We start from the raw sequence: 27,351 nt of genomic DNA on the forward strand, positions 1-27,351 counted from the left end.
CATGATCTCACGGTCCGTGAGTTCGAGCCCCGCATCGGGCTCTGTGCTGACCGCTCAGAGCCTGGAGCCTGTTTCAGATTCTGTGTCTCCCTCTCTCTGACCCTCCCCCGTTCATGCTCTGTCTCTCTCTGTCTCAAAAATAAATAAACGTTAAAAAAAAAAAATTAAAAAAAAAAACAAACCAAGAGTTGGATGCTTGACTGACTGAGCTACCCGGGTGCCCCTATTTACTCTGATTTTAAATGACAACTGGGTAAAAAACAATAGTCTATTTAGCAGTAATCACCTTGACATGGGGGGAGATAAATATTTTTCTTCCCACTTGTATTTCCCAATTGGTCTATATTTTGCACGTTACGACTACCCAAATAGTTTACTTTTTAAAATTTATTTTCATTTTCTTATTTTAGAGAGAGGGAGAACGAACAAGCAGGGTGGGGTGGGGGAGAGGGGCAGAGGGAGAGAGAGACCTTCAAGCAGGCCCCACCCTCAGTGTGGAGCCCGACGGGGGAGGTGGGGGGGCTCCATCCCACGACCCTGGGATCATGACCTGGGCAGACATCAGGAGTTGGACGCTCCACCGACTGAGCCACCCAGGCGCCCCCAAAAGGGTTTTTACATACGGCATTATTTGACCAATTTAAAATTCCCTTAATCCTCGTGAACTTGCCTCACATTTCCTTTCCTCCTTGCCCAGCCAAAGAGCTATCTGATGTGGAAGGAACTAAACCTGAGGTTTGGCAGCCCGCAAATGAAAAACAAACGGCAGGCACAGGAGCCAAGAATACAATTAGAGGCGATGCCAACTTTCCACCCAAGAAAGTCTGCTCACTGTTCATGGGGGGAAAAAAAACACAAAAGACTTTGAACGCGGGGGCGGGGGGGGGGGGGGGGGGAGAGGGGCGCAAGGTCACATGGTCGAAGTAATGAAATAAAACACTCCTTAATTGTCCTGTGGAGCACCCTCTCAGGGCTAAGGTGAGGGAATTATTTTAGCAACCCGCAAAGAAACATTACACACTTACATATTTCCCAAAGTCCCTATAGTAATATTAGACGGGAAAGAGTTTCCGGTCCTAAGTTTTACTCGTCAGGACCAAGCCTGGTTATCGCGTGCATTTTTCGAAGTTCCAGAAATAGGCAAAGTAGATTTTTTTACTCATCTTTCCCACCCTACCGATGTTGACCAAGAAGGAAAATCATGAACCTTTTGAGATGCAATGCATTCTAGAACTCCTTTTTCCCGATCAAGAGCCTGAGAAAGGCAAGGGTGAGAAACGGTGTTTTGTAAAGCAGGTTATTTATTTTTTTTTTGATAAAGACAAATAGTTAATTCACTGGGAAGGAAAATGTGTAATCATTTACCAGCTGTTGGGATGGTTTAATAACAGCGCTGTGTGACATTAATCACCCTATTCCCTTCCTTCTGGGCACGCAGCTACCTGATATTTCCTTGCCCCCCACCCCCCTTTGGGTTTGTTTTTTTTTTTTTTTTTTTTTCAACGTTTTTTTATTTATTTTTGGGACAGAGAGAGACAGAGCATGAACGGGGGAGGGGCAGAGAGAGAGGGAGACACAGAATCGGAAACAGGCTCCAGGCTCCGAGCCATCAGCCCAGAGCCCGACGCGGGGCTCGAACTCACGGACCGCGAGATCGTGACCTGGCTGAAGTCGGACGCTTAACCGACTGCGCCACCCAGGCGCCCCCCCCCCCTTTGGGTTTTTATGTGACCATGGGACTGACTTCCGGCCAGGAGAATGTGGGTGAAAGTGCCGGATGCCTCTTGCAAGCCCGGCCCTTCCAGCCCTCATACCTGCAAGGCTCCGTTTTCCTTCCGTTGACTGGACAGGACTCCAAGGACGTGGAGACGAGAAGAGGCGACAAGATGCCAAGGATCGTTGCTGTTTAGAGGAGAGCCTCCAGACCAGGAAACCCCCCCCCCCCCCCCGCCCCGCACTGGATTGTGGCAGGACCGTGACTCCGTCCTGCACACGCCCCCATCTTTAGGCAGGTGGGAGCTATGTGCCAATGGATAAATGAGCTCCGCTGACAAGCACAGGACTGAAATCACCTGACCCCTGAAGAGGCGAAGACCTCGGCACTGCTGATTCCTCACTGGTGAAAAAAGCTGGTGACACCCTCGTTGCTCGGGGACTAGCTCCAAATTTTTGGTTCCGACCGAATCTGGCCATTGGCAGATACAGTAAGAAAAGATCATGCGTGTGGCCCTAACCTAATCTTCAAACAATCATCTCCCCATTGTTCCTTTACAATCCTAGGTCAAGAACAAATCTCTTAGGTCATTTTACATGATGTCTTCTCCTTAGGCAACACGGATCTTCTCCAAGATCAGGGAAACTGGCCTCAGAAATTTCCCTGCTCTTATGGTGGGAATGAAGAGGGGCCGATTCACATCTTAGGTGAACTAATTCCACAAAGACAACCAGCAATGAGTTTTGGCCAATGAGGTTAGACCTGGTCAGGTTACTTTCTTCCCTGAATAGAAGCCATTCGCATTAATCCACACCGTTCAGTGCTCTCGGCTCCGCTGAATCTTGCCGCACCCAAAGCAAGAAAATTAACAGAAGTCAAATCAGACAATGACAGGACGCCTGAGACCAACATGACATTAAATGCTTTTTTATTGAACAAAAAGAGATAAAACATGGAAGTTGAGATCACTGAGCAAAAGCAGCTCGCCAGGTGAAGCTGCTACATTTTGTGCTAAATAACCTTATGAATCGAGAGTATACAGAACACATGATACGTAAGTTACCTCAACAGCCAAGGAGAAGGTGTCGATTACAGTTTCGGAAGGAAAAATTTGGTCTTGTGACAAATGGAGTTGCTCCAAATTTCTAGCCCTTATCCACCTAAATTCAGTATGCACTGAATTCCCATTCTCATGGAAGCTGCTTTTTGGAAGAAATTTAAAAAGGCTTTTGCACGTTGATCTGACGCGCCGCTCGATGTTTAAAATTTTGTGTCTATACACACTTTAGAAACCCCGAACCCTTGTTTCTAAGTACAGGGGTCGTGCTGTTTTTTTTTGTTTGTTTGTTTGGTTTGGTTTGGTTTGATTGATACTGGTGAATTACAGTTACGATTTCTCCTGTGTGTCTAACAAACTTTCTATGTTCTCAGTGCACCCACACAGACAGGTGGGTTGACAGATATGTCAGAAATACTTTATGAAAAGAGGGAGGGAGCTCATGCGAGTTGGCGACCTTTCGCTATTGTCTCCTGGTGGGGCGAGCCGCCTCCCTTTGACACGTCACAAAGATGAAAGCGAAAACTTTTTACTTTGAAGCCTAGTTATTAGCACAGTTGTAGTCACTACAATCCACCTGCAAGTTGGTTTATGGGGCTTTCTAATAGGAGATGATAAATACCTCACACCCGGTACACAGCATCAAGAAAGTACTGAAGAAACATTTTATAGACAATACCTTGGTGGGTTCTTTTTTTTGTGGTTTTGTGGTTTTTGGGTTTTTTTTTTTTTTTTTTTGTATGTTAAACATCAGCTTCAATGGGATACATTTCCAGAATGGTTTTGTTACCACTTTATAAACACTCTAAGCCAAACGAATAGCACAAATAACATCAAGGTTGTCTTTTTTCCAATATCGGTATCGATTACGGGAGGCTAATCCTAACACACTACGAAAGGGGGGCAAAAGAAGAGAATTCATGACACGTTGCAAAGATAGGACTACAGCATCTTAGCTGGAGGGATGATCTTACGGTGCAGAAAGAGGGGACTCTCTAGAAGGTGATGGTGTGGTTTCTTCGGGGGGGAAAACCGTGAGCGTACAGGCTCGGATGCCACCAAGGGACTCCGGGAGATCAAAAACCTTATGCCATTCATCTTTATCTGGGTCGTATTTCTGCACGATCTCCACCATGCAACGGTTATTCCAGGAATACCCACCAACCACGTAGATTTTATTTTCAAAGACAGCGACCCCAACATCGCTCTGCCCCCTTAGCATGGCAGCAATTGGGGTCCACTGGTCAAGGATCGGTGAGTAGTATTCACAGCTCAGGACATCGTCGTAATCGCTCGTTCCTCGGAAGTGATTGCCACCAATGACGTAGAGCCTCTCGCCCACCGTACACATGCAATGCAGACCTCTGACAGTGGTCATTGGCGCCTTCTGGATCCATTTGTCTGTATCAGGGTCGAAGCACATCAGCTCCTTTTGGAAAGTATCATGAGTAATTCCTCCTAAAGAATGAAAGTAGGCATGAGGTAGACAGAGAATTCTAAAAAAGCACAAGTAAATAAAAGGTTACCACAGATAATGAACTTGTGGCCGCACAGTGTGACACTTTACAGCTTATCGGTAAGCCATCTTCAGATTCTTTTTTTTTTTTTAACATTTATTTATTTTTGAGACAGAGAGAGACAGAGCATGAACGGGGGAGGGGCAGAGAGAGAGGGAGACACAGAATCGGAAGCAGGCTCCGGGCTCCGAGCCATCGGCCCAGAGCCCGACGCGGGGCTCGAACCCACGGACCGCGAGATCGTGACCTGAGCTGAAGTCGGACGCTCAACCGACGGAGCCCCCCGGCGCCCCGCCATCTTCAGATTCTTAAAGAACCACAAACTAGCTTATATTATTGCAAGGACGTTCTCAAGCAGAGACCCATGGACTTTATGAGGCTTTACTACATGAAAATATATTTGGGCCACTTTTGGAGAGCTGGGTCTGCAGTAAATCGCAGCTATGAAGCAGGCACGCCCCGGGAGCTGAGCACGGGGCTGGGGGGCGTGCTAAATTCCAGTTGCCCATTTCCTCACTTGCCACATAAGAACGGCTACCCTTGTAATCTCGTTAGCATTGGGACTTTGAAGTCAAACAAATCAAAATGCTCCTTTGCAAGGTGGATGGTATTATGCAAACACACAAGCATGTAACAATACTCGGAATTGGGTTTTTTTGGTAGAGTTTCTGCCCGGTGGGGTGAGGAAGGTAATCTCATCGTTATCAGCATGGACATTTGGAGAATTAGAATGCCGAACGCGTACGGAATTTCATATGTACAGCAGTTTGTTGTTGACCTGGTGAGTCTGTATCGTCTACAAAGGACGTTCATAGGTCACTTATAAATCAGCCTCTACAATGAAAGTACCAGACTCTATGTTCTGCAGCTTAGGGAGAGGGCTAAACAAATTTTCATCCATGTCAATCAAAACTCTACTATCTGGTGGCCAGATGGCAATCATTGTTTTCTTTCTGCTTTTTAACTTTTTTTTTTTCTCCTGTACTTTACAGAATTCTCTGGAAGCAAAACAGCGTGTTTTTTTTTTTTTTTTTGGTTTGAGGATCAGCTATGGTTACGATCCTATTCTTTTTTTTTTTATTTAAAAATTTTTTTTTTAACGTTTATTTATTTTTGAGACAGAGAGAGACAGAGCATGAACGGGGGAGGGGCAGAGAGAGAGGGAGACACAGAATCGGAAGCAGGCTCCAGGCTCCGAGCCATCGGCCCAGAGCCCGACGCGGGGCTCGAACCCACGGACCACGAGATCGTGACCTGAGCTGAAGTCGGATGCTCAACCGACTGAGCCACCCAGGCGCCCCACGATCCTATTCTTGACTGGTAAGGTCGTTTCCGCAATACACGTTAGCTATGGCAGAGTACCACTAGAACCATTCGATGCCATTTTTTTTTTTTTTATCCCCAGAGGATTTGGAGCTCTCATTATAATGGCACAGCATCGGGGCGCCTGGGTGGCGCAGTCGGTTAAGCGTCCGACTTCAGCCAGGTCACGATCTCGCGGTCCGTGAGTTCGAGCCCCGCGTCAGGCTCTGGGCCGATGGCTCGGAGCCTGGAGCCTATTTCCGATTCTGTGTCTCCCTCTCTCTCTGCCCCTCCCCCGTTCATGCTCTGTCTCTCTCTGTCCCAAAAATAAAAAAAAAAAATAAAAATAAAAAAAAATAATGGCACAGCATCTACGCACATAAAATGGGTAGAGGGTGTAAATCATTGAGTAGCGGAGCATATGATTTCCTGGATGGCTCTCGCAATATAAGACATGCCGTAGTTGCTCATAAATTTAACACCAGAAACCTGCCAATCACACACTCCAGGCCTTTCACTGATCCTTCCTGATTACAGATTTCATAAGGCAGCAGCGTTCAGAGACGCCGACCACAAACATCACCTTAACGCCTCTGTTCTCTAATAGTGTAGCTGCTGGCCTGGCACGGGCAGGCTCTCGGGACGGGAAGAAAGTGGCAAAAGTCGACCATGTCAGGGCCAGACGAGAAGAAGCTGCCTACCAAAGTAAAATGTCAACACCCGAGGTGAGCGTTACGTTAAAATGAGACTCCTTTCTAAATTCGACATAGGGACGATTTCAACACCAACAGTTTGAGAATGAAAGTTGTTACTGGAGCAACTTGTAGCTGTTTTAGGATTTGTTATCAGAAAAATATAAGTGCACGTCGCCAACATATAGGTAATCGGCACAGAATTATTCACGCAAGGACATCACAGTAGAATCCCATGATGATGCTGAAGAAAAGGGAAAAACACATTATCGGGTGCACTAAATGACAGAACGAACATCATTATGCACTATAGGTACATCAGAAGCAAGTTTTGCACAGTACAGCTTGCATGTTATGCGATGATATATTTCATCGTAGAGTTTAGCTAAATGTAAAATCAAAATGAATTAAGTATTGCTACGGAGAACACGAACGGGGGTTGTTAGAGTACAGGCTTTATTAGAGAGAGTATGGAGTATGGGGACTGGAAGGCAAGCTGGGGAAGCTGAATGCTTTCCAATTTCTTCAAAGTCAGGTATTTACAGCAGGACTATTTTGCTCTTAGTCTTATGACCTTATAAAATACCCAAGGCATCTATATGCAAATACAAACACACAACAGATCTTCTCAAATAAACATGAATTATACTTCGATTATCCATTTGTTCTGGATTATTTTTATATACTATATGGAAAGATGGTGACATGGGTAAAAGTGTTTGTGTTATGTTAATTGCATCTGCATTAGAATTGTTTACCTGAAATATACATCACTCCTCCATATACGGTTCCAGCATGGCCATAGTGGGGCTCACTCATTTTGGCAACGTAGGTCCACTCATTTGTTCTTGGATTGTAACACTCGACTGTGGCTGTTGTTCAGGGGGGAAAAAAAAAAGAACAGGCAAGGAAATCGTGTATGAGTTCAAATTTAGCAATTCATTCTTTTTCCTTTTAAGTTGAATACTAAGAATATTTAAACAACCGATCCATATTTCTTATAGGTATGAGATACCCTTCGGGGACCTCTTTTTTTTACTCATTGAGATTGTATTACTGAGATGAACCATGAATACATTTTACCTTAGATACTTATGTAATAATCTAACACATTTCTGTCGCTGCAGAAATTGCTAGGATTTCTTTGCTTCTAGTCACTTGTTACATCTTTGTAATTTGACATGTCTCCCATTTCCTTCCTCTAAATATGTGGAAGATGAGAAAATCATAAAGGAGAAAAAAAGCCAGTTCTTGGCCCCCCTGCTGATCCACCATCTAGGAAACAAAGGTTAATAGATAGGGAGCAAAATTTGAAGTTCAGAACGAACATGTATGCACACTGTCTGGTGTATGTTCTGGCTACCTATTGCTTTATTTTATATCCCGACTACAAAATAGACACTGACAATAATTTTTCTACATTTATACATTAAAGCCAGTATGTGCACATATCCAATATCATTGTAGCCAGTAATGCTTTTATTGGAAGATGACTGGAGACATAATACGAAGTTAAGATTTTTATCAGGGGCGCTTCCTTTCAGTAATAAATTTATTATCTTTAACATAAAGTGTTTCAGAGAAGCGGCCTCAACTTATTTAAATATCAATCTGTTATAGCCTCAAGAACAGACCAATCACGCTCCAGACAGATAGAAAACGTGATCCCTTTTAAAAGGCAGAAAGAAATGGGGCTGTTACGAGGACTCTGGTCAAAAACACCAAGTCTAGGGTGCCTGGGTGGCTCAGTACAGCATGCGACTCTGGATCTCAGGGTGGTGAGTTCGAGCCCCACGTGGGGTGTAGAGATTACTTAAATAAGTGAAAGTTAAAAAAAAAAGAAGTCCAAGAAAACAGCAGCGCCTGGGTGGCTCAGTTGGTTAAGCATCCAACCTTTGGTTTTGGCTCAGGTCATGATCTCCTGGTTTCGTGAGTTCGAGCCCCAACAAACAAATAAAAAACTTGAAAATTTTATATAATTTATTACAGACGCTGCCAGTTGCCAACCCAACTGCTTGCCTCCCCCGACGCTGCTTTTTTCTCAGGAACAGAACCACAACACCGCTCAAGAAAGCACTATGCTAAACTCAAAATTCAAATTAGCGGGTTCCCTTGAAGCTGGAGTTGACCACATACGTGATAGAGTACTGGAATACTGAACTGATGAATCATCCTTTGAACAAGATTTCCTTTTTAAAACACATTTTGTTTAGTTCATTCATTTCTTCTGAGAGACAGTGTGCAAGCGAGCAGGGGAGGGGTGGAGGGAGGGAGAGAGAGAGAAGGAGAGAATCCCAAGCAGGCTCCCTGCTATCAGCGCAGAGCCCGATGCGAGGCTTGAACTCATGAATCGTGAGATCATGACCTGAGCTGAAACGAAAAGCTTAACCGACTGAGCCACCCAGGTGCCTGAAGATTTCCTTTATTACAAAGAAAATAACGTTAACAATAGGCCATCCTAAATAGAAAGAGCGAGAGATTCACTTTCTACTCCATTCAACAGTTTCATTTCTTCAGCAAATTGACTATGTGAAATGCTTCTTTCTCTTCTCCAACAACTCCTACATTACACCACTGCTCACATCCCTTTACTGATCGTCTTTTGCACTGACCTGGGCTTTACATTTTCGGTCTTATTTCAAAGGCCTTTACTCTTCTCATTTTGATCTACTCTCTTGGTAGTTTTGTTCATTGCTTCAGGCTTGGACCCTCACCAACTCTATCCCTTCTAAACCCTTCCATTAAGTAGCCAGGTCCTGCAAACTCTTTCCCCCAAAAGAGGGCTATTGCCATAACTAAGGACAAGCTAAGACTAACTGTTTACTCCGAGACTGGTTTTGACTATTTGTAGTCACCAGACGTCTTCTCTAATGTCCATTTCCATTCGCCTTTACCATGACTTTCACTTAATTGACAAGCACAATCCTACTGAACATACGTTATTATCTCTCTCTCTCTCGCTCTACCTACAGAGGATGTAGCATATTGATTGGTATTTGGCATCAGCAAAGTGATTAATGATAGGGTTTTAGCTGATAAAAGAAAGCCATCTAATCACACATCCTAGCGGCGAAAGCATTTTAAAAGACTTCCTGAGATCATCTTTTCCACCTATTTGATGTCAAAGACAGGTTTTACCATAGTCCTATGCTTTCTTTAATGAAAGATGCTGCCTTGAACTTGGAAATTTCTAGAGTGTAACAGTCTTTCCTTATGTCTAATTCCATCTATTCTGATGGAGTTTCCATGACTTTTCTCTTACTCTTTTTGGACTGGAGCTGCCAGTTGAACAGCTATTCGCTCTTCATGATTATGAAAACTTTCCCATGTAGAAAGATAACGCTGTGCTTCTGTCAGTGAATTAATTGCATTTTTCCCCTAATAGAGGTTATAAGAATCCACCTATATTTACCAGCAGTAATATAATAGCTATGGAATACTTCATCATCCCTCAACTTTCCGTCTTCTGGCTAAATAATCCACTTCCCTTGGCTTTCCCCATCATTTAATATTTACTGCCAACCTATAGACTTTCTCCAGGAAGAACTGGTGTCGTTCTTAGCAAAATCCATACTATTTGCTTTCAAAATAGAAGACATCTAATTAAAAGTACACACACACACAGGCCCTTATTTCTATTTTCTATGTTCACAAGGCAGTGAGATAGAGGTTAGTGCCCAACAACCCTGACAGGGGGAGGGGGCAAGGGGTGATGCAAAACACAAAGCAGTGGTTCCATCGAGGTCGATGAGCGGGAATGGCAATGAATTAGTAAGTTCTCGAATGGGGCCAGCAAATGAGAGCCGTAAGCCAAATCCAGGATGCTGCCTGCATTTGTATGTCTCACGAGATAAAAATATGAATGGCTTTTACCTTTCTAAAGAGTTGGGGGGAAAAACATCAAAGAGAAACTACTTTGTGGCATACGAAAAATCGTATGGAATTCCAACGTCGGGGTTCCTACATTAAGCTCTAGCGGAACAAAGCCTCACCCGTTTGCTTATAAATTGTCTGTGGTTGCTTTTGTGACAAGACAGCAGAGGTAACGAGCTGACAAGATCCTACGGCCTACAAGGCTGAAAATATTGACTTTCTGGCCCTTTACAGACTTTTGCTGACCCTTATTCTAGAGAATCATCTTCAGTGACCTGGTGGCCTGCCACTTAAATTAGAGACCTTCTCCAACTTAAGAATTACACGTAGGTTGCTTACTTCTCATAAATCATCAAAGATTCCTATTTTCCCAGGTGAGCCGACGGGAGTCCAGAATCGGTCCCAAGGGATGATGTAGAACTCGCTTGTTCTTTTTGAGATGAGGAAAGAGATTAACCCCGGATAACCACCGGAACAACAATGGATCCCAGACAGGGGGGTATGGTCTCTAGAATCTTAGAGTGCCAGCTGGCAACGGGGTGTTTAATGAACAAAACTGCAGATCCGTTAAGGGATAGGGAGGCATTTGATAAATTTCAGTAACTTTATTGTGCATTTATTTGAAAAAAGAACCTAACACGTTTTCTGTTAAGTTTTTCAGTATTTCAAAGCTTGACTTATTAATATGGAACAGAAGCACAAGATATCTGAGCTGTCATCTCTCTCTTCAGTATAGAAAACCTCAATGGAAGATCGATCTCTTGTATGACATAAATTTGGAAGATGCCAGAAATAACGGACTCCTCTTTCTCGTAAGTGACAGCTGGTTTAAGCTTCACGTCATTTCGAATTGTACCTGGTGTCACAGGAAAGCAGCATTTCTAAGGAATTATATTTCCCATATGCATTAGTAGTATCTTTTAATGTACTATAGGTTTAGGTCCATACACTCCACGAAGGGATTTTAAAAAGCCAAATGCATTAAAATGATCGAAAAGTGTCTTGTAAATGCTGCCCCTGGTTTCTTTTCATAATTACATATAGGCAATGGTCATTGTATATATGAAGAATAAATAATATACCGGTACTGATGAACCTATTAATTTTTTTTTAAGATTTTATTTTTAAGGAATCTCTACCTACAGTTCTGAGACCAAGAGTCACATGCTTGGTGTGCCCGGGGGGGCTCAGTCGGTTAAGCGTATGACTCTTGATTTCGACTCAGGTCATGATCTCACGGTTCGTGGGTTTGAGCCCCATGTAGGGGTCTGCACTGGCTGTGCGGAGCCTGCTTGGGATTCTCTCTGTCTCCCTCCACTCTCTGCTCCTGCCCTGCTCTCTGTCTGTCTGTCTGTCTCTCTCTCTCACACAAAAATAAGTAAATGAACTAAAAAAATTACTACACACTGGCTTTGCTGGGTATGCTGACTTTAAGGAAACCAGTCCTTTTCCACAAACGTTTACTTACTTATAGATTATGGGAGGTAATGTCAAAGGAAAGACATATCATTGGCCTTTAAATGGAATTTGAGTTGTTTCTTGGTATTGACGCTTTGGGTCTATATTATGACGATACGTGTACTTGCGAAAAATGCAGTTTATGAATTTAGATAAAGATGGGCCTAAGTTTACCATCTAGAGGGGGAATATTTTCTGGGAAGATTTAAGTCATTATCCTCAGGATGCAACTTTGGGAGATTGTGATTTTAAAGCCTAAATATAATCAAAGAGTTATTATGAATTTGGAATAGCCCATGAAAAGCAGGCTTCTTTCTTTTTTACTTTCAAACTGCAACACAGAAGGTATTTTTAATAAGAGATAGAGGGTGTGATTTCTGAAGGTCACGAGCAAGGAAGAGGCCGGTTGCCCAATGAGGATAACATGGCCAGAGCTCAGAAAAAGAAAGCCTCTAGCTTCCTGGTTTTATGTAATGACTCTCCCTGGTCCAAAGATTATAAATTCTCAGAAGAATAAGGCCTCTAATTAACACTAGGAACCATACACTGAAAACTTCCTATTGACAGGGGTGGGGACATCAGTGGGCAAGCACTATTTCCCTCGAGAAAGAGGTTTTGAGATGACTGCTGACTGCCGGGATTGAAGACCTATAATTTGTAAACTTGTAAAGATTATCCGAGACCAGTGGTTTTCCTGAGAAAGCACCAAGTCACTAGCTGCAGCTTCTGGATATTTTCAGATGCCATAAGTGTAAAATACCAGAACAACATGAAAATAACTTGTGTGGCGTGACTGAGGAGACCTGAAATGACAATTCTACACTGAAGGATACTAATGCCTCAAATGCTTTTCAAAGTCGGATTACTGGGGGGCGCCTGGGTGGCTCAGTCGGTTAAGAGTCTGACTTTTGGTTTTGGCTCGGGGCATGACCTCACGGTTCGTGAGTTTGAGCCCCGCGTCGGGCTCTGCGTTGGCAGCAGGGAGCCTGCCTGGGATTCTCTGTCACTCTGTCTCTCCCCTACTTGTTCATGTGCTCTCTCTCACTCTCTCTCTCAAAAATAAATAAACTTTAAAAACTCTGATTATTAAAATACACTGGGGAATCTGTGTGGTTCATGATAATGACACCTGAAGCCCAACCATTTGGAAAGCCTGGTCTTAGAAAAAATATCACTACGACAACAAAAGAAGAAATCAAACTGTGGGTAGGAAAGGTCAGTGACATTAAGACATCACGAACAAGAAAGGGCTTGATAAGCTGGAAAGTGTAAGAGCTGAGAGCAGTTCTCTTTGCCTCCAATAAACAGCTTGTTCTCAAATCCATTAAGCTACTTTTTATTTCTTAGACTACAGAAGAAAAAGATTCTGATAATTACTCTGAATTTATCCAGAGCCGATGCCAACATCTTTCACTTCCCCAGCATTACAGAGCCTGGGACGCTGGTCAGCTACAAGGACTCAATTCACAACCGAATAAAAGAAGGATGGCAAAAAAGGCCAAGCAATGATGATAATGACAGATACGTAAGGCGTGACAGTAAATGTGGTCTTTCTGACTTCTTTTTGGACAGCTATCTCATCCCAATTTCATCTAAAATTACAAAGTTGGGGGCGCCTGGGTGGCTCAGTCGGTGAAGCGGCCGACTTCGGCTCAGGTCACGATCTCGCGGTCCGTGAGTTCGAGCCCCGCGTCGGGCTCTGTGCTGACAGCTCAGAGCCTGGAGCCTGTTTCAGATTCTGTGTCTCCCTCTCTCTGACCCTCCCCCATTCATGCTCTGTCTCTCTCTGTCTCAAAAATAAATAAACGTTAAAAAAAAAAAATTTAAAATTACAAAGTTGATGTAGCCAAAGTACTGCTCTCTGTTCACCGTACTTGTGACCAATTTTAGATTTAGGGAGACAAAAAAGTGGCCATCAGTTTTAGCGAAGAAAGCTGTTTGGTATTTCACCAAGAGAGAATGGTTTTTGAAACGAATAGCCCCAGATCATATTACTCAAAGTAAATAAACTTTGGGTAATATTGAACTTTGTGCATTTAATTGACAAAGAAAATGACCTTACTATGTGGTCTGGGATAGGGTAACAGATTATGTAAAAGAAGAAACAGTCACAGTGGGTCCTCTGTAGGGAAGGAGTTTAACCTGCTCACTGAAATATTATGTGGGCTTTTAAAAATGGAAAATAAGGAAACGTGCCAAACTTCTGTCTGAGATTCTATCAGAATTTAAATTAGCAGAATATACTGTGCAGTTATACTGTCAAGGTGAAAACCATATATACTGCCAAATAAAATATTCTGCAACATACTGATACATTCCTAAGATATAATTTGTACCCTGGCCAACAACATACACTCGGATTAGGCATACAGATTGTCTCCGCTATTTTAGGAAATGATGATAATAATACTTTAGAAAACCAGTTTAAATGAAACCCTAGCTACGTCTTTGCCTTTAATTTTATGGAACTGCTTATTTTATGATTTAACAAGAATTTGGGGGTAAAGAAATTAGACTCTATGCTCAACATAAATGCGCACACTTACGCAGTTCACCAGCCGCGTTTCGCCCGCCGACTGCATACAGGTATCCTTTGAGGGCACTTAGGTGGAAGAAGGTGCGCTTTTCATTTAAAGATGCGACTTGCATCCATTTATTGTAGCGAGGATCAAATCTGAAGACTGTATCGACCGCCGTTTTCCCTTTCGTGTCATAATTACTCTGTCCGCCGACGACATAGAGGAAATTTCCAATGACGGCAATGCCATGCTGATACCTTGGGGCATCCATGGGGGCTAAAGATTTCCATTCGTGGGCCTTTTCATCATACATGCGCAATTCCTTGCTGACAACCAGCTGCTGCCTCAGAACTCCTCCCAGTGTGACCAGATGAGTGGTGTCAGAGCGAATGGCAGTCCTGTCTGACTGCATCACTGGCTGCATATACGGCATCATTTGGTAATTGCTGGCTTCCAAAAGGAGATTCACGCACGTGTTGTCAGTTCTCATGAAATCCACGGTTTGCACATAATTAATGAGCTCCTGTGGTGTCATCAGTGGAAATCGTATGTTCTTCATTAATTTTGCAGCAAAGTCCATCCGAGGCTCTTCCAGGCGTAGCCAGCGACAGGTGGCCTTAAAGAGCTCGAGTTCAGTGCAATGCTTAAGGCTATTACTGGAAAGCACGAAGGCAAGACGCTCAAAAGGGAGTTTTAAGAACTCCCCGGTGCTCAGCAATGCGGGAAAATTCTTCAAGACAAAACTGTTGACGTATTTATCCACTTCTGTCAGATTGTAGGTGTTGGCGATCCGACCAACTTCGACACAATTGTCTAAAGTGACCTGTTGAATCAATAAACAATGTTAAAATACTACTATTTTCATGACACTCACATCTGGATAACAAAAATACCTGTTCTAGAATAAGACTAAACTGAGAATTTTACTGTCCATATAGATGCAAATAAAAATTGTTATCGAAATACATTAATGACCTAAAGAGAATTCACAAACCACCAATCCATTACAAAAGTGACAAAAAGAAAATTATCTACAACGCACCGACAAGAGAAAGGTTAAAAACCATGCGATCATTTCAACGGATGCAGAAAAAAGCATTTGACAAAGCACAATATCCATTCATGATAAAAACCCTCAACAATGTAGGTTTAGAGGGAACATACCTCAACATAATAAAGGCCATATATGAAAATCCCAGAGCTAACATCATACTCAATGCGGAAAAACTAAGAGATTCTTCCCTGAGATCAAGCACAAGACAAGGATGTCTACTCTCACCACTTTTACTTAACATAGTACTGGAAGTCGTAGCCACAGTGATCAGACAAGAAAAGGAAATAAAAGGCATCCAAATTGGGAAGCAAGAAGCAAAACCTTCAATATTTGCAGAGGACATGATATTATATATGGAAAACCCGAAAGACTCCACCAAAAAACTACTAGAACTGTTGCAAAAAGCTACTGGAACTGTTCAATGAATTCAGTAAGGTTTCAGGATACAAAATCAATATACAGAAACCCACTGCATTTCCATATACCAACAATGAAGTAGCAAAAAAGAAAAGAAAAGAAAACAATCCCATTTACAATTATGCCAAGAATAATAAAATACCTAGAAATAAACTTAACCAAGGAGGTGAAAGACATGTACACTGGAAACTATAAAACACTGATGAAAAAACTGAAGATGACACAAATGGTAATATATTCCATGTTCACAGATTTTGCAAGAACAGATACCGTTAAAAGGTCCACACTGCACAGGGCAATCTACACATTTAATGCAACCTTTAGCAAAATGCTAAGAGCATTTTTCACAGAACTAGAACAAACAATCCTAGAATTTGCATAAGACCCCAAACAGCCAAAGCAATCTTGACAAAGAAAAACGAAGCTGGAGGTATCACAATCCCAGATTTCCAGTTATCCTACAAAGCGGTAGTGATCAACACAGTGTGGTATCGGCACAAAAACGGACACATAGATCAACAGAACAGAATAGAAAGCCCAGAAGTAAACCCGTGATTATATGGTTAATTAATCTTCGACAAAGGAGGCAAAAACATGCAATGGGAAAATGATAGTCTCTCCAACAAATGGTGTAGAGGACCCTGGAGAAGGTACATGCAAAAGGATGAAACTGGAACACTTTCTTATGCCATACACAAAAGTAACCTCAAAATGGATTAAAGACCGAAAAGTGAGACCTGAAACCATAAATATCCTAGAAGAGAGCACAGGCAGCAATTTCTCTGACATCGGCTATCGTAACATTTTTCTAGATATATCTCCTGATGCAATGGAAACACAAGCAAAAAATAAACTATTGGGACTACATCAAAATAAAAACTTCTGCACAGCAAAGGAAACAGTCAACAAAACAAAAAGACTGAATGGGGAAGCTATTTGTGAATAAGATATCCAAAAAAGGGTTCGTATCCAAAATATATGAAGAACTTACACAATTCAACACCAAGAAAACATAGATAATCTGATTTAAAACATGGGCAGAAGACATGAACAGATATTTCCTCAAAGAAGACATCCAGATGGCCAACAGACACATGAAGAAGTGCTCAACATCTGTAAGCATCAGGGAAATGCAAATTAAAACCATAAAGAGATATCACCTCAAACCCGTCAGAATGGCTAACGTCAAAAACACAAGAAGCAACAAGTGTTGGCAAGGATGTGGAGAAAAAGGAACCCTCATGCACTGTTGGCCGGAATGTAATCTGGTGCAGCCACTCTGAAAACGAGTATGAAGGTTCCTCAGAAAATTAAAAATAGGACTACCATACGATCCAGTAGTCACACTACTGGATATTTACCCAGAGAATATGAGAACACTAATTTGAAAGGATATATGCACCCTGTTTATTGCAGCATTATTTACAACAGCCAAATTATGTAAGCAACCCAAGTGTCCATGAATAGATGAATGGATAAAGAAGACGTGGGGTGTGTGTGTGTGTGTGTGTGTGTGTGTGTATACACACATATATATACACATATACATATATCTATATGGATATACAGATATATAGATATACAATGGAATATCATTCAGCCATAAAAAAGAATGAAATCTTGCTATCTGCAGCAACATGGATGGGTGTAGAGAGTATAAAGGTAAGCAAAATAAGTTAGTCGGAGAAAGACAAATACTGTATGATTTCACTCATATGTAGAATTTAAGAAACAAAACAAATGAACAAAGAAATAAAGAGACAAACCAAAAAAACAGACTTATAACTACAGAGAACAGATGGTTCCCAGAGGGGAGGTGGGCAGGGAAATGGGTGAAACAGGTGAAGGGAATTAAGAGTACGCTTATCATGATGAACCCAGAACAATGTACAGAATTGCTGAATCACTATATTGTATAACTGAAACTAATATAACACTATGTCAACTATATTGGAATTAGAATTTAAAAAAAAGAAAAGTGGCAGACACATATTTATTGACTATTGAAAAATAAGGAAAATTATCAAAATCAGTAGACTAGAAGTTACCGTGAGAAACAATGTTATAACTTGACTGTGGCCAAAAAATTCCTTTTCTCTTCTTGGAAATGTGTGTTCCCTCTCAAAAACATACTAATAAAATTCTGGCTAGATGGAAATTTTGGAAAAATAGAGGGTTATTCTATTACGGTTCATCTCAATCCATCTTCTCAGTCATGATTCCTAAAAGTAACCTTGCTAGCAAATCAATCCACAAACAGAAAGTCTCTAATACAGGATCTCTAGATTTCTCTTTCATGTAAAGAGTCATGATTCATTACCATAATTCATTTTGATCCCTTCAAAAGTTATTGTTCCTAATAAAGGTAATCTACTAAGGCAATCATTCCTAGGGTGAAGTTACTTTCACATTATTTATGCAGAAATACAAGGAAAGGAATCATTTTCATGAGGGCTGGAACAGGTGTTGTCTCCCATCACATTTACTCATGCAGTTCAGTTAGTTTCTGGTGTCTGTGACGATGGCTTTGCAACATAGTTTCCCCGGGCCATTCTCTTCCTCTAGCATACTCAAGCTGTGCCTGGAGTCAAAATGAGCCCAGAGAAGTCTCCCCTGGACAGATCACAATATAGCAAAAATGGAAACTTCCAGAAAAAGGAGACAAGTGATGGAGAGGCTCGTCTTCAGCAAGAGCTCTTGCCGAAGCCTTAATAACTGGTCAGAAGGGAAAATGGGAAAATCATATCAGCAAATGTTATGCAAGGAATCAATCACTAAAACAAGCCTGCCATACAACTATCTGTGTGTGTATACAAACACACAGGCAGGTCACAGGCAAAGGACTCAAAGGTTTTCTCTTAATTTTGTCAGTGTGTGTGTTCACATATGTCAAGTAAACTTCACTGACATACCTGTATTGTTACCAGATTGGCAGATGATTAAGAGAAAATTGCCTAATCCTTCTATTATCCTTTTATTTAAAAGCTGAAATGAGACTGAAATAATTACTTCTCTGCATAAAGTATCAGCCCAGCTGATACATTATCACAGAAAGCTCTAAGGTTAACACACACACACACACACACACACACACACACACACACACACGAGGCTATTTTCATAGATTTATTACTCAGGAAGAATTTTAACAATTTGCTTTACAGGAATCTCCAAAAAATTTTAATTGCTTATTAAACTTAATAGCTATATATTAAAGAATACCTAAAACAGAACTGTAACACAAAAGAAGAATTAGGAAAAACAAATTAACAAATTATGGGCCTTTTGAAAGACACAGTTTAACACTGTTCAATACCTTGGATTTCCAATGTGATTAATAAAAAGTACGTTTCAATCCAATTGTAGGAGTGGCAAGTTGGCAGCTTATAAAATTTTTCATCGTGTAAATGAAGTTACAGTCATTAGTCACTTGCCCAAATCACTCCGGGTGGCAGGAATTAACGTCTGGGGTAACGAATCTACTTTCTGAGTCCGGAAAGGAGTAGCCCTTCCCCAGAGCAAAGGTAATTTGCACCTTTGAACACATTTACTAGCAGGGATAAGCAAAGGTTGGTGGGAACGTAAAAATGATCCCCAAGTTTGCAGATTCTCGTCATGAGTGATAGGATTACAGATAAAAGCAACAAGAAATGGGTACTTCAAATAAGCAAAATGACGTTGTTGCTCACCAAATAGAAGTCTAAACTGATAGCCTACAAAACAAACCAAGATTAAAAAATTGAAACTGAATTAGAAATGGGATCAAGGTATTTAGTTCCTTCCCCATTTCCCGCTTCGACTTCATCCAATAAGAGAATAATTACTAAAACAACAGCATAAAAAAAAAAGTCGGCCTTTTATTGAAGGGCATTTGGAAAATATCTTCTATATATCAGTATGCTCAGATACAGATACACAAGACTGCAAAAGACCTTGACAGACCACTAGGATATACAGAAAGCTGTCTAGTCTTTTCTTAAAAATCACCAGAGAGGGGCGCCTGGGTGGCTCAGTCGGTTAAGCGGCCGACTTCAGCTCAGGTCATGATCTCGCGGTCCGTGAGGGCTGTGAGTTCGAGCCCCGCGTCTGGCTCTGTGCTGACAGCTCAGAGCCTGGAGCCTGTTTCAGATTCTGTGTCTCCCTCTCTCTGACCCTCCCTGTTCATGCTCTGTCTCTCTGTGTCTCAAAAATAAATAAATGTTAAAAAAAAAAAAATTAAAAAAAAAATCACCAGAGAATGATATTTCATAACCTTCCAAATTGTCATCTTCTTAATTTTTTTTAAGGTTTATTTATTTTTGAGAGAGAGACACAGAATGTGAGCAGGGGAGGGGCAGAGACAGAGGGAGACACAGAATCAGAAGCAAGCTTCAGGTTCGGAGATGTCAGCACAAGAGCCCGATGCGGGGCTCGAACTCACAAACTGCGAGATCACGACCCGAGTCAAAGTCAGCCGCTTAACTGACTGAGCCACCCAGGCGCCCCCAAATTGTCATCTTCTTGATAGAAGGACTAAGCATTTTCTATACCCCACGTACAACAGCTATCACGCTGTGGGTATATAACAAAGGTTAAATACTATAATTATTGGCAATATACAAATTAAAGAAGTGACGATAGAGACAACTAAAAATAGAATAGATTTTGAATTGATATAGAAAATTACTAGACCCTTATTAATTTTTAAATGCAACTCAGACAAAAAGTATGGAATAGAAAATTGGTTGTTATGAAGTGCATGTAATCAAAGCTCAAATAATTAATCGTAGACTATAGGGATTATAGAAGCAAAGTCTAGAATAACAGTTAACAATGTAAGCAGACCAAAGTGATGGAATAATGGTAAATGATTTTTGGAAAAATACACGATTATTCAATTATGGTTCATTTTCATCAACCTCTTAGTCATGATTCTTAAAAGTGCTTCAGTTAGCATATACCCAAACATTTAGCCTAGATAGTATTAAATAATGGATGTGTGCAGTAATGTAACATTTAATGAAATTCATGTATATATTAGAATGCATTACATCTTGAAATATAAAATAGGAAGTTTAAAGCTTATTTTAAAAAAACAACTCGTAAGTAGAAAGGACTCTAATTTCATCTGAATATATAACCTGGCCCGAATTCCAAGGAAGAGTTATTACAGACATGAATTCAAATACACATTAGTGTTTTAAAGGATATAGAAGCAAAAAAGGACAAAATTTCCCAGCCACTTATGAGAACCAGTAAAACTGCTTTTAAAATAATCAAGTGCACATTTCAGTTGCCTTGATATAAAATATTATAAATTCTTCTACTGCAATCAAACAACCTTCATAGGTCACCCTAAAGGCAGTTCCAGGCATCAGAATTTTCAAAGTGCTACTCTGATTAACATACTGTCCCTCACTGCGGCTGTATTAAATTGTTCAAATCACACTCGATGCACCCAAACATTTCACTGCCATAATATGATATTTTAATGACAGGTTTCATCAGAAATCAGAAATCAGAAATTCATCAGAAATTCATCAGAAATCAGATGGTATTCTGTTGAAGATCGGTGTGTTACACACATAAACTTCCACTTCGGAAAAAAGCAAAAACTAAAACGAGTCTCTGCTTTTGTAACTCTTAAGAAAAAGTGCAAAGACCAGGGAATTAGCTGGCAAATTTGGGCGGGGGGGGGGGGGGGGGCAGGGAGGGGGGATGCTCCTCAGATAGTCCATGCGCCAAAGTGTCCTTGGTGCTGTCTAGTTTATTAAAATGGCAGCCTGGCGTCAAATACAACCACTTCAGAGAGAGAATGCGTGTCCACACGCTGGGAAGAAATCAAATGAGCGACTGAGGGGGACAGAGGGTGTAGGAAGGACTAGTACTTGGAATATTTAACACCCAGCCCAGTCTGGGTATCCGTGAATGAGAATAGATGCTCAACCATAAACAACCAGTACGTGGGTATCACTTGCCGAATGTCAGCCGTGACAATTAGGGAGTCGAGATTGGTTTGGTGCGGGAGGGGAGGAACGGTTTCGATTCATCGAAAAATTATCTATATGAGTTTTCCTCTAATTTGCATTAAACCTCCCCAAAGGCAAAAAAGAATTATCTGAAAAGACATGTTAATTTTTATGGGTAAATCCAATTTGGATCAAATAAGGAATGTGAAATGCAAGTAGCATACAGGAAATTCTTACATCAAGAAGGATATTCCCAAAGCTTGCTGCTGACGTCATCCCCTAACAGTAAAAGAAACTGTCTTTTCCAATAACTTCTTCTGATTTCCTTCATGTTTCCCTTGAGAGAACTCCTTTACTCTGCCTTTTGCCTCTCCCACATGGGCGCCTTCGTTTTCCACGGTCGCAAACTCTCTATTACCCCCAGTAGCCTCCATAAAAAAACCTCTCTACGTTTCATTGTGAGCTTCCCCACCCGGATCAGTGATGATAAATGTACGAGTGGAACCAAGGCTATACATGCATCAAGGAAAAACAGCAACACAACTTTAAAACAATGAGCTTAAAGAAAGAGTATCACCAAGTCGAAAGCACAATGGCATCTTCGTTCTCTGATTCGATACGCTTTTATATAAAAAGAAAATGGTTCCTTGCTCACCTTCATTCGGGTTTGTTTATTCTGTATAATTGTATATTTCAATTGTCATATTGCCGGTTCAATGACAAACGTCCTGTTTCAGCAACCTTACGTTACAAATTGGGTTTTGTGGGCTGGCCTGAAATCCTCTGTCACAGTGGTTCCGTGGGGGCAGATGCGAGATGTTACAAATTCCAAACAGCAGACAAATGATAAAAAATTTAACGACAACCTGTGTGTAAATCAGGGAATGGCCGCACAGCATTTAGCATGCTGTAGTTATAGAATGTCGTAAAGACGGAAATGAATGCCATTTCTAGGCATGTAACTAAACAGATAATTTTCCATCGTCTCCATGATATCGGAAAGCAAATGTTTTTAAGTTTATTTATTTATTTTCAGAGAGAGAGAGAGAGAAACAGCGCAAGTGGAGGAAGAACAGAGAGAGAGAAAGAGAGAGAGAGAGAGAGAGAGAGAGAGACAGAATCCCAAGCAGGCTCCGCACTGGCAGCGCAGAGCCCGACGCACGGCTCGAACTCACAAACCGTGAGATCGTGACCTGAGCAGAAATTAAAGAGTTGGACGCTTAACCAGCTGAGCCTCCCGGACGCCCCGGAAAGCCAATGTTTTTAGAAAATTTTACCTACTCCGCTTTGCATCCTTCACTGTTATCCCTTTGTATCCATTTCATAGTTCTCTTTTCTACAACTACCAGGAAAGTAACATAGCAAGAACAAAAGCACCTGAGCCTATAAACTACAATAGTCATTAACACCCTAAGAGAAAAGCATTACTGCGAAGGATGGCAAAGCGGGGAGTGGTTCTTGTTCTACGGAGCCTGATGCTCTGTTCTAGAACACTGGTGTTTTTCTATCTCACCAAAGGCGAGGGTGGTTTTATTGTCGTACTTAAAGTTATCACGCAAAACTAACATAAAAACGCTTTGGGGGTTATTTGCCGAGTCACATTTTATTGTACCACTGCTCCTTCTCACCCACACAAACAATTAAGAAGGGGATAGACCAGAGTTGTATGGGAAGCTGACTTTTCTTTCTAAAAGGTCAAGCCTAAGTAGTGTTTTGGTTACGTGAAGTATAATCCCACCACATCATTAAAAGCATACACCTATTCGCTCAAAACCTTTGGTTTAAGCACGCAATTCTTAAAACATGAGACCATCCTATGTAAAAATGATCCATAAAAGTTAGCTTGTGGGAGAACTCAAAACAAATCTACCGTTGAAAAAATACATTATCTAGAAACTTCCAAGGGCTACTCTTGCCTGATCCACTTGCTTGCTGAGAAGGAAAGAGGAAATAAATAGAGTAAGGCTGAACATTTGACTAAGAAATGGAATGCATGAAAGAAGGGATAAGGGAAAAGTTGGATTTTAGATAATCTCTATGCCAATGATCGACCAACTGTTCTCAAAAACTATCATGGATTCTGAGAGGGAATATTTCCACAGTAAAGTCACATAGACATATCCTCAGCAAACAGGATGAAAGACAGGTAAATAGAACGGTGCTAAGAAAAGAGGTGTTTTTCCTCAGAGTTCAGAGAAACTTCGAAAACCGAGAGGAAGGAGTAAACTGTACCACAGGTACGCTTTGTCAGACACAAGCCTCTTCTCCACTAGAAATGGGTTTTAGGAGGTACGCAGAGGACACTAGGAATGAATAATACAATCTTTAAAGCAATAGTAAGTCTTCATAAAAATGAAGAAATTTCCAAACGGGTAAAGCACGCAGTTACAATAAATGTTTCAAATAGGTTAAAGAACCAACCTCCTAATTACACAAAATGTGTCAATATTGCAAAATTACTGTGATGTCATCTTTAAATAAACTTGTTTTAGAGTTTTCTAGAACACAATCGTTCTTCATACTGTTATTCTGACAACTGTATACTTTTACGACTTTTCATAAATTGTGCTCTATTCCATTTGGTCCTTTCCTTTCAGATAAAGGAACAGATTGCCACCCACATCTAAAGGTCTAAGTACTACAATTCGCTACGAGAGAAGAGGTTGACCATGAACGTCTATTATTAATGACCAGTTCCAAAGAAATCATAACACCGTATGTAGTTTGGCTCAGGATGACCACGTGTGTTGCTGAGATCAGTGTAAAAGCAAATGTTGAGAGTACATAAACGTAAGCATTAAGTGTTATTACTAAAGTAATTATTGGACGTGATACACTTAAAAAATACATTCAGTTCATTTTTTTCCTGGGACGAAGGTGTTACATGATGTCAGGGGTACGAACCTAGAAGAAAGGTGTTTACAGGTCCTAAGGGGGAGGGCCTTGTGTGACTAAATTAAAACGAGAGTCAGCGCTCAGATTCAGTACTGACAAGCAGCATCTTGAGAAATACACCTCATGCGGGTTACGCACGTGACAGAGAATAAACAACACTGTAACCCCACACTGCCTTTTGGCTGTTAGTTTAAAAGTTTGTAAATAACGGTGAGACAGTAGTATGGATGCTTTAAAATGGAAACACACAAACAAGACACACTTTCCACAGTCCTGTTAAATTAGCTGTGGGCTGACTTTATAAGACAAGGAGTAGCTTATTAATAAAAGCGCTAAGGACACGTTCTCTTAATACCTAGGGTTTGCAAACTGGGCTCCCAGTTTAGTCAGTGCAACTTTTAGAAAGCCTAACAGCAATAATTTACCGATATTAGAATTGGTAGGAGTTTAAATCAAGGGTAGAAAAATGTATTATCTACTCATATAATAAATTAGAAAACATATCAAAATTTACCGCTGCCATAATTCTCCAATTACAAAAGCAAGTTCCATAAACTCCAGAAATCTTCTGGGCAATATCTCCTTGCAACCAAAGCATTTCATTTCCCGGAAGTAGAATTTAAGAGTCTCAAATAGGGCAGTGCCTTCAGGAACCACGTGACCGCTAAGCAGTTCATTGGTAGCTGTGTCTTCTCCTATCTATTAATAAAGGCTAAAAACCATTTAGTGGGTGATGCGTTTCCATGCAATTAAGACTTATTTTTCTATATGTTGTCACATAAGTATTACTTCTTCTCAAGACCTGGCTCCCATATTTAAGGAAGAAAAAAAATTACTGAGCCTGGTTTAAAAGGCTTCTAGAAGCTCAGATTATGTTTCCATGGAATTCCATTTAAGAAGTCTGCCTGTATAAAAACATATGAACATCAGGGAAGGGAAGCAAAAATAATATAAAAACAGGGAGAGGGGCAAGACATAAGAGACTCTTTTTTAAAAAAAGGTTTTTTTTCATGTTTATTTATTTTTGAGAGAGAGAGAGAGACAGAGTGTGAGCGGGGTAGGGGCAGAGAGAGAGGGAGACACAGAATCCGAAGCAGGCTCCAGGCTCCGAGCCATCAGCACGGAGCCCGACACGGGGCCCGAACTCGTCAACTGCGAGATAATGACCTGAGCCGAAGTCGGACGCTCAACCGACTGAGCCACCCAGGTGCCCCAGGAGACTCTTGAATATAAAGAACAAACTGAGGGCACTGGAGGGGGATGGGCTAGTTGGGTGATGGGCATTAAGGAGGACACTCGTTGGGATGAGCACTGGGTGTTATATGTAGGGGATGAATCACTGGATTCTACTCCTGAAATCATGATTACACTATATGCTAACTAACTTCAATGTAAATTAAAATAATAATAATAATAATAATGGTAAAGATGGCAAATTTTATGGTGTATTTTACCAAAATAAAAAAAATCGGATTAAAAAAAAAACTTATACAAAGTGGAAAAAAAGAAAAAGAAAAAAGAAGCCTGCCTGTATAAAATCGTTAAGGTAAATAAAACCAGATTAAGATATATAACATCAACAAACAGTTTAAAATCTATATCGCTATGGGGTGCCCGGGTAGCTCAGTCGGTTCAGCGTCTGACTTCAGCCCAGGTCATGATCTTGCAGTTCACGAGTTCGAGCCCCACGTCGGGCTCTGTGCTGACGGCTCAGAGCCTAGGCCCTGCTTCGGATTCTGTGTCTCCCTCTCCCTCTGCCCCTCCCCGGCTCACACTCCGTGTCTCTCTCTCTCAAAAATAAATAGCATTTTTTTAAAAATTAAAAAATAAAATCTTTATCGTTACGAAGCGCTATCACTGTCTGATGCCATGCGATTACACCACAGATTTCTATTACGTAATTCTGTTTGTAAAAACGCACTGGTACTGTTTTCCTCTCAACTTGCTTCCAGAGCTCGCACTACCTGATGCGCGTCTTGAACGGCCAACGTTTCGTACGCCCACGCAACGAATTTCATCCGTCTCCAAACAGGCGACGTCAGGGTGTCCTGCAGGAAAAGCCTTGAAGCTGTGAGAATGCCTTACCCCAGATATGAGAAACACTTTGCAGAAGTCCAAAACCGGCAGAATCTGTAGAAAACTGGCAGCTTCTAGTGTATCTTGAAGGTTGTCCATGTTAAGGGAAAGCTTTGCAGTGTAAATGAAATCAATAATTTTCCTTAAACCGACTTTGCTCACACCATGAAGCTTAATGCACATTAAATCTTGTTCTTTCATGCCACCTTAAATAAAAAGACAGTCAATTAAACAAGGGTGGATAATTTAATTAAGGTCAAACTCGCTCCTGCCGCCAATTAGATGCGGTGAAATCAAGGAAAAGTTTTATTCTATGCAAGCATTCACGTCAGAGTCAGACTTCTGCATATTTTATAGTTAAAAGAGAGTACTTAAAGAGGAATATCTCTATCCTAATGGAAGTTGTATACAACGCAAGAGCTTCCAGAATGTTCCCCTGTCACTTTGTATCTTTTGACAGATTAAAGATTGTATTAGTGGGACCCAGAGTCTCTGGCAGAGAGAAAAAGAAAAGCTGTGAAATTAAAGTGGACACAGGTATGAAAAAGGTACATCCATTTCCCAAGTTTTAAAAAATGCCACCTACAATCACACATACTGGGTGTATATTCCTTTTTTTTTTTTTTTTAAGTTTATTTATTTTGAGAGAGAGAGAGAGAGAGAGAGAGAGAATGAGCGGGAGAGGGAAAGAGACACAGGGGGACAGAGGATCCAAAGCAGGCTCTGTGCTGACAGCAGAGAGCCCGATGTGGGGCTTGAACTCATGAACCCTGAGATCATGACCTAAGTCAAAGTCAGACGCTCAACCGACTAGGCCACCCAGGCGCCC

At 41.2% G+C, this 27,351-nt stretch overlaps 1 protein-coding gene across 10 annotated transcripts in view; it reads right to left on the reverse strand.

The window, feature by feature from the left end:
• Window positions 1-2,625: 2,625 nt before the first annotated feature.
• KLHL13 (kelch like family member 13) overlaps window positions 2,626-27,351 on the reverse strand; it is a 201,832-nt gene continuing 177,106 nt past the window's right edge. For all 10 annotated transcript variants that reach the window (XM_058714295.1, XM_058714298.1, XM_058714294.1 and 7 more), the window contains 4 exons: window positions 26,532-26,728; window positions 14,160-14,955; window positions 7,041-7,154; window positions 2,626-4,229 (listed from right to left, as the gene is read on the reverse strand). In XM_058714295.1, coding sequence (XP_058570278.1) covers window positions 3,742-4,229; window positions 7,041-7,154; window positions 14,160-14,955; window positions 26,532-26,728 — 1,595 coding nt within the window. In that variant the 3' untranslated portion in view covers window positions 2,626-3,741. The remainder of the gene's footprint in view (window positions 4,230-7,040; window positions 7,155-14,159; window positions 14,956-26,531; window positions 26,729-27,351) is intronic.

The sequence above is a fragment of the Neofelis nebulosa genome, chromosome X (assembly GCF_028018385.1).
Source record: "Neofelis nebulosa isolate mNeoNeb1 chromosome X, mNeoNeb1.pri, whole genome shotgun sequence".
Lineage (NCBI taxonomy): Eukaryota > Metazoa > Chordata > Mammalia > Carnivora > Felidae > Neofelis > Neofelis nebulosa.